Source organism: Atta colombica, unplaced genomic scaffold (genome assembly GCF_001594045.1).
Source record: "Atta colombica isolate Treedump-2 unplaced genomic scaffold, Acol1.0 scaffold125, whole genome shotgun sequence".
NCBI classification, from domain to species: Eukaryota; Metazoa; Arthropoda; class Insecta; order Hymenoptera; family Formicidae; genus Atta; species Atta colombica.
The window spans coordinates 157,223-163,884 of record NW_017259212.1 but is presented as its reverse complement, the minus strand read 5'-3'; the positions used below and the strand labels follow the sequence as shown (position 1 = coordinate 163,884).

At 30.9% G+C, this 6,662-nt stretch overlaps 3 protein-coding genes across 3 annotated transcripts; 2 read left to right on the top strand and 1 right to left on the bottom strand.

Annotated features, from left to right (window-relative positions):
* Positions 1 to 1,337: 1,337 nt before the first annotated feature.
* LOC108694760 (mediator of RNA polymerase II transcription subunit 28-like) lies at positions 1,338 to 3,171 on the bottom strand. The gene is made up of 4 exons (XM_018204420.1): positions 3,112 to 3,171; positions 1,760 to 2,111; positions 1,485 to 1,684; positions 1,338 to 1,397 (listed from the first exon to the last, which is right to left on the bottom strand). Exons 1-4 carry the CDS (start codon positions 3,169 to 3,171, stop codon positions 1,338 to 1,340), a joined length of 672 nt encoding a protein of 223 aa, XP_018059909.1.
* Positions 3,172 to 4,148: 977 nt separating this feature from the next.
* Positions 4,149 to 5,791, top strand: LOC108694888 (anaphase-promoting complex subunit 13). Its single transcript, XM_018204587.1, has 2 exons — positions 4,149 to 4,270; positions 5,457 to 5,791. The coding sequence occupies exon 2, from the start codon at positions 5,485 to 5,487 to the stop codon at positions 5,719 to 5,721; it is 237 nt and encodes a 78-aa protein (XP_018060076.1). The 5' UTR covers positions 4,149 to 4,270; positions 5,457 to 5,484; the 3' UTR covers positions 5,722 to 5,791.
* LOC108694887 (AN1-type zinc finger protein 1-like) lies at positions 5,724 to 6,656 on the top strand (the record flags this gene model as incomplete). Its single annotated transcript, XM_018204586.1, has 2 exons — positions 5,724 to 6,217; positions 6,318 to 6,656. Coding segments are annotated over exons 1-2 (762 nt in total), but the record flags the coding sequence as incomplete, so codon positions are not given.
* Between the last annotated feature and the right edge of the window lie 6 nt (positions 6,657 to 6,662).

The window sequence follows — 6,662 nt, the reverse complement described above, 5'->3', positions numbered from 1 at the left end:
TATAGGTATTGACATCACAATACATAATTATATATAAAATATGTTCATATATATACAATTATAGAAAATTATAGAAATCTTATACTATTTTATAATTTACATATTAAAAAATTTTGAATTTTTAAAATCTCTGTATCATTTTATAACTGTTTGGAAAATATCTCAAATTTTTTTATACGAATCTTACAATATTTCAGAATTCATATATATATAAAAGTCTATAAAAAAGTATATAGATTTTGAGTATATATTTCTGAAATTCAATTCTTTCAATTCTTATTATAGCTCCTACGAATTCCAACAAACGCGTTAAAGTGAGTAGGGTAGGAGCATGCGATGCAAACAAACAACTAGTAAAGACATAACGACAGTTATGTCGTACGATAGTAAATAATACCTGATAAAAAGAGAGACCGAACCTAAATGATGTGCGTGCGACGAAAACAACAACTAAGATTGGCTAAACTGGATCTATCACTGCGTAAGAGAGAGGACAGAGAATTAGAGAGAGAGAAAGAGACACTTGCAAACCGAGCATACCGTGTAATCTTTCCACCATAGTCAAAAAGAAAGAAAGAATATATGTTCACTTAATAATATGATTCTGATAAAATGCTATTCTTCACACATGCATTTTCTTTTGCACAGACGTATTCATACATATAAACAGTCACACATTTCAGATATGAATAACAGAAATTCTTCAATTTATATGTACATGTCACGATGTCACAATTAAAGTATTAAGTGTTAACTTTAGTAAATGTATATTAGGCCTGTCCAATTTTTAGCTGCAAAGCCAAAATGCATCGACGCAAAAAATTCTATGTAGATATTTTGTAAAGTGTTGATAAGATACATGTTTAACACTTTATATTTCTTAATTCCTCAAAATCTTACTCACATTGAATTTTTTACGTTAAAATGGTTTTGCATTTTTGCTTCAAAGCTAAAATTGAATAGGCCTGATGTGTACATTGATTACAGCAGACTACAGTAAAGATTTCATAGAGTTAATACTTTGACTATGACATAAATACATATAAATATATACAAATATATGCATTGTAATATATATACACTGTCTATATTATAATTATATATCATAATAAATATAATTATGATATATATTATTAAGCCAAAAAAGCCAGAGTACCGTGATATAAATATGACTGCATAATACAAAAACAGATTTAACATTAAAATCTTGTTAAAAGAGAAGATAAATAAATTATGTGAACAATTTATGGATTTAGATCACACGAAAAAAATTGCTTGTCGACGAAGTCATAGGAAATTCTACATTATAATCTTCATTTATAAAATCTTCATTAGTTTCACTCTTCAATCGTACTATCAATCGCTTCTTTCTCACACACTTTTTCTTCTTCACTTTCCTTTTAATTATTAAAAAGCGTACTTTCAATTTAATAACAATCTACCTGAAGAATAGGAAAATTTTAACTTTGGCGTCACTTAAATACCTGTGATTGCAATGGATGTTGCATTTGCTGCTGCAATTGTTGCTGCAATTGTGGATGCTGCTGCTGCTGTTGTTGCTGCTGTAATTGCTGCTGTAATTGCTGCTGATGTTGTAGTATTTGCTGTTGTTGTTGCATTGAAGCATTACCACTACCACCTGAAGCCTGCTGATTCTGTCCACTTTGATTTCCATTGGGTAATCCTATTGGCATTAATATCAGTGTTATTACTCATTAAATTTATTATCATTATCATTATTAAATTAGTCTCATATTACCACTGGGCGCTGGACCTTGAGCAGGTGACTGCGCCCATCCCTGCAAATCCGACAACATATTTTGCCAAACAGCAATCTTGTCGTTATGTCTTTTTATCAGTTCTTCTTTACGTGCCAACTCCAGTTTCAGCTCGTTGATTTCTTCCTTAACTAACATCTCGGGTTTCAGTGCAGATAAGAGAAATCTCTTTTGTAAAAAGAAAGCTTCCATTTGTCTGGCGAGATCTATAAATCTCATAGTAGCCTGTTCTATTTCTGCACGACCTTCATCTTTATCCACTGTCAAACCACCAGATGCACCAGTTCCACTGTTGCCCAATCCCTCGTCTTTTGTCAATATACTTAAACATTGCTGAAAAACAATAATTAATTAACATTCAATAATATAATTTGTTTTGACATTCTAAAACATTTCAGCAGTGTTGAATATTTGGAAACAAATTTAGAATCAAATAACAACTTAAAACTAAAAGAAATTCATATACAGGATGTCCCAAAATAACCACTAAATATTTTATGTGCTAGAGTGAACTAAACTGAGTAGAAAAGTATTCTACCATTTTGCAATTTTCATAATAGTTAACAGGACATTAAATACTATAAATCGCCGAATATTGGTATTCAATACCAATATTCAATACAATAATTTTTTATTCGAGTACTATTAACTTTATAGAGAAACAGCAAGAGCAAAAATTGTTAATTTTTTTCTCATAGAGCGCTAAGAATTTTTAAAAAATTTTTTATTAATTTTTTAATACTACATTTTCATATTGGCAACAATTTTTATCAACATAAGAAAATGTAATACTAAAAAATTCTGAAAAAATTCTCAGAACTCTATGAGAAGAAAATCAATTTTTGTTACTTGCTATTTTTTGATAAAATTGATAGTACTTGAATAAAAAATAAATATTGGTTTGAAAATCAATTTTCGATTTTAGTAATTAATATCTTGTTAATTATTACGAAAATTGCGAAAAGAAAACTTTTTGACTCAGTTTAATCCGTTCTACAAGTATACAAAATATTTGGCGGTTATTCTGGGACATTATACATACAATAATTAGTTTTCCGCATCGTTATGATAAACTTTCTTGTAACCACATATATATTTCAAATAAAAACATTTCTCTTAAAAATTTTTTTGTAATGATAATAACATTAACATATGCCAACAATAGAGCAATTTATTGTGATAATTCAATTTCGAGTTTTACATTCGAGGTATACGACTTTTACAAAAAAATGTCATCATCGACAAAATATTCCTCGATTATATCGACACGAATAATAATATGCGGTATATTCAATTAACAATAATACGGAGCAATGTAAAATGCTCATTTTACCTGAAATGATTCTTCAAACTCGTCGACGAGGTTACAGTCGCTGTTGGTCGGCGTCGCCATTACAGTATTATATGTTCTGTAGTGTTATATGTTATATCCGCGCGAAATAACTGCGCGCGAAAATAATCACCACGACTCCGTTATCACGATTGATTACCTTGATCTCGCGGGAATGCGCGAATTTTTCCCACACGCAACATACGACCCCTTCCCGCCGATTTGTCACGATCATGTGTCATGACGATTCAGGCTGGCGTCCCATGAGCGGAAATTTACAGCGGAACAGTACAGCGCGACCAATCACAATTCTACAGTCATTGGCAGTCATTACTCTGCTTTCTTTTCTGCAATTGTGATTGACTGTAAATTTCTGCTTATGGGACGTCAGCCTCAGACTATCTATGATGAAGACAGCTTCTCTCTGACGCTTATTGCTCCATCTTACTCCAGTTTTCCTCCTTTTCTCTTTATGATGGTGAGGAAAAGAAGGAAAGATAAACAATGAAAGAGATTCAGTTGAAAAGAATGAACTTTGCATTAGTATTGTCTTCAACATATGTAATCTTACGATGTTGATTAGTATCTTAAAATCATAGTGTAAGAATTGGTAATATTCTTATATCGTGCTTCAAATGATCTTAAATCTATAGCCGATTTTATGGTATTTATATCTTTATTTTAAGGGCGTCCTTAGTGATGTCTTAAGATGCTAATACAACCCTTTGATTGGCTTATAACTGTCTTAAGACTGTTAAAACAATTTCAAATATAAAAACCATCTGCAGGTATTTTTCATTTGGTGATACAAATCGACAGAAGTGTCTTTCTATCTTTGTTACTCTCTAAATAGATCAAGAAAGATAGAATGACGTTTGTGTCGATTTGTATCATTGAATGGAAAGCACCCTATAAATATTGGCTTATGACTATGTGTGGACCAGCCTTTATATACATACATTTGTCCACGTAGTCCTAAAAGCATTAAATTAATATAGCAATATAATCCATCTAATACTATTTCGTTATTTCATGCTCACGATCTCGCAAATTTTGCTCAGATTTACTGATTTCTGCCGATTCTGTTCATCTTGAGACATATAAGATTGAACAAGGTTGAATAAACTACGAATATATATAAATCAAGGATTTTCATTCAGTGGTGAGTATTCAGAAATTGTCTAAATCATATGTTAATTACTGAAAATGAAAGTCAACAATTACAATTTGCTTATATTATGAATCTCGAAAGTTTCTAATCTTCAGTTTCTTCTATTCTAAATAGATGTTTTTGCACTTAAAATTCCTCCCCCCCCTTCTCTGAGCTATTCTCTTCATGTAATAAATAACATTAGAGAAATAATACAAAATTACATATAAAATTAGTAAAATAATACATATATTTTTGCTAATTTTAGGATAGAAATTTAGAATAAAAAATATTTGAGGAAACTTCCAAAATGCATTTTGTTTAAATTTCATTTTTTTTTAAATTAGAGATGACAGGCTACTGTAAGATGTTCTGAAAGTATTTTTTCATCATCAATTTATGTGCTGAAAAAAGTCTAGACATTCGAAATATATTATGTCCTTTAACTTAAGACAAATAAAACGAATTTGTTTAATATTGTATATCTTACTGATTGGCAAATTATTATTTTCTGTAAAACGTATGGTTTTCTTGTGGTTTTCTTTCTCGTTTCCTGAAAATTATAAGTTTTGGACAAAATGCATTTTGAAAGTCTGCTCCTCATTTAGAATGAATGGACTTTAGAATAAAGGATTTTTTAAATATAGAGAAAATTAATTATAATGAACCTCTCAGAAACCAAATCAAATTGATTAACTCTATGAAATAGAAGAACTAGAAAAAAAATTAATAAAATTACAAATTAATATGTTAAAATTAAAAAATTTATTAAAAGTAGAGTTCATTAGCTTGACTTCTAAGAGGCTCAAATATTTAATTTGATTGAATCAAATGCTGTACATAATTATATTTGATTCATGCATATAAATTATATAAAATAAACGGCTTTAAGAATAAAGCAAATTATAGGATAAAAGAGCATAAACGCCAAATGCTAGATTTTATTGCGAATTAAAACATTATAAATATTCGTTTAATGTAATAAAATATATATTTTATATCACATTGTGAAATACAATATAACATAATAAATAAATGTTTATGTTTTAATTTACAATAAAATGTAGTTGGCGTTTATGCTTTTTTATACTATAATTTGTATTTGTTTCATATAAGATTTAGATATGTGATATTCAAACAACATAAAATTCATTAATTTCTTGAGATAGTATTGTAAGTACAACAATGTTTTCTCAAGCCTAAGTGTGTTGACTGTCGATTACGGGATGGACAGTCAGGTATGTGGAGACGGCAGGTTGATAGATGTGATCGACGAGGGTTGGCGCAAGGAACGTCTGCCCATTGATGACATCTCGACGCCAGTAGCTGAGCTGCCTGATCCTGAAAGTGACAACGGCGATTCTCATATGACGTTGAAGGAGTTGGAGCAGAAGTGGAATAATCTGGCATTAAGCTCTCTCAGCGACAATCATCTGCATTCTCCAACACCACTGCATAACTAGATATAACTTTCAGTTTCCCTAATTGCCAGAAAACACAATAAAGTCGATTATAATTTTGATTTGTTGCATCACAATGGAATTTCCGGAGACTGGTAAACACTGCTCAGTGAAAGACTGCAAATTGTTGGACTTCTTGCCACTTGTGTGTGAGCATTGTCAGGTCACTTTCTGTAAAGAGCATTTCAATATGGAATTGCATGAGTGTTTAAAAACAGAGAACTCAAAATCTGTTGTGGAACAATCGGCAAACTTTCTATGCTCTAAAGAATCTTGCAAAGATGCATCACCCGTCGAGATGCCTTGTATCAAGTGTAAAAAGCATTTTTGTGTAACACACAGACATCACGGATGCTTGGAGTTGAGTGAAACAGAGAAGACACAGAAACTGAAGAAGTGGCAGATACCAAAGAAACAGTTTGCGGAAGCAAAAGCTATAGTAGATCAACAGATTGCGGACAGTTTGAAGAAATCTAAAAATGTAGCATTGGCAAATAAAGTATGTTACTTTTATGAACTAAAAATACTTCTATATAATAGAAATATGAACGCAAATAAATTTTTCTTCCTCTAACAAATCAATCCTCCTTTGCTTGCAGGTACAACTCATGCGTGTGAAATGTTCTGCGATTGGTCCTAAAAATGTATCAACGAGCGAAAGAAGTTACTTTTTTGTATATTTGCCGTTGACAGTAAAAAATAAACATATAGGCACTTCGAAAGGGGCTTTTGTCAATACGAACTGGACGATTGGCAAGTGCATAGATTCAATAGCGGACACACTTAAAGTTCCCAACAATAATAACACAACTACCACGAATAAGTTAAAACTCTTCCGTCATTCTACCGGAGATCTAATATGTAGCAAGATGGATACACCTTTAACGCAATTATTTAAAGATTTGGCTATTTTTGATGGAGAGCGAGTTATTTTAGAATATTCT

Bases quoted from the DNA above. Each gene is read 5' to 3' on its own strand.
- LOC108694760 (XM_018204420.1), bottom strand. From the start codon at position 3,171: ATGGCGACGCCGACCAACAGCGACTGTAACCTCGTCGACGAGTTTGAA. The intron at 1,685-1,759 runs GTAATATGAGAC...TAATGCCAATAG, and splicing joins TCAAGGTCCAGCGCCCAGTG to GATTACCCAATGGAAATCAA. The intron at 1,398-1,484 runs GTATTTAAGTGA...AATAATTAAAAG, and splicing joins AACATCCATTGCAATCACAG to GAAAGTGAAGAAGAAAAAGT.
- LOC108694888 (XM_018204587.1), top strand. From the start codon at position 5,485: ATGGACAGTCAGGTATGTGGAGACGGCAGGTTGATAGATGTGATCGAC.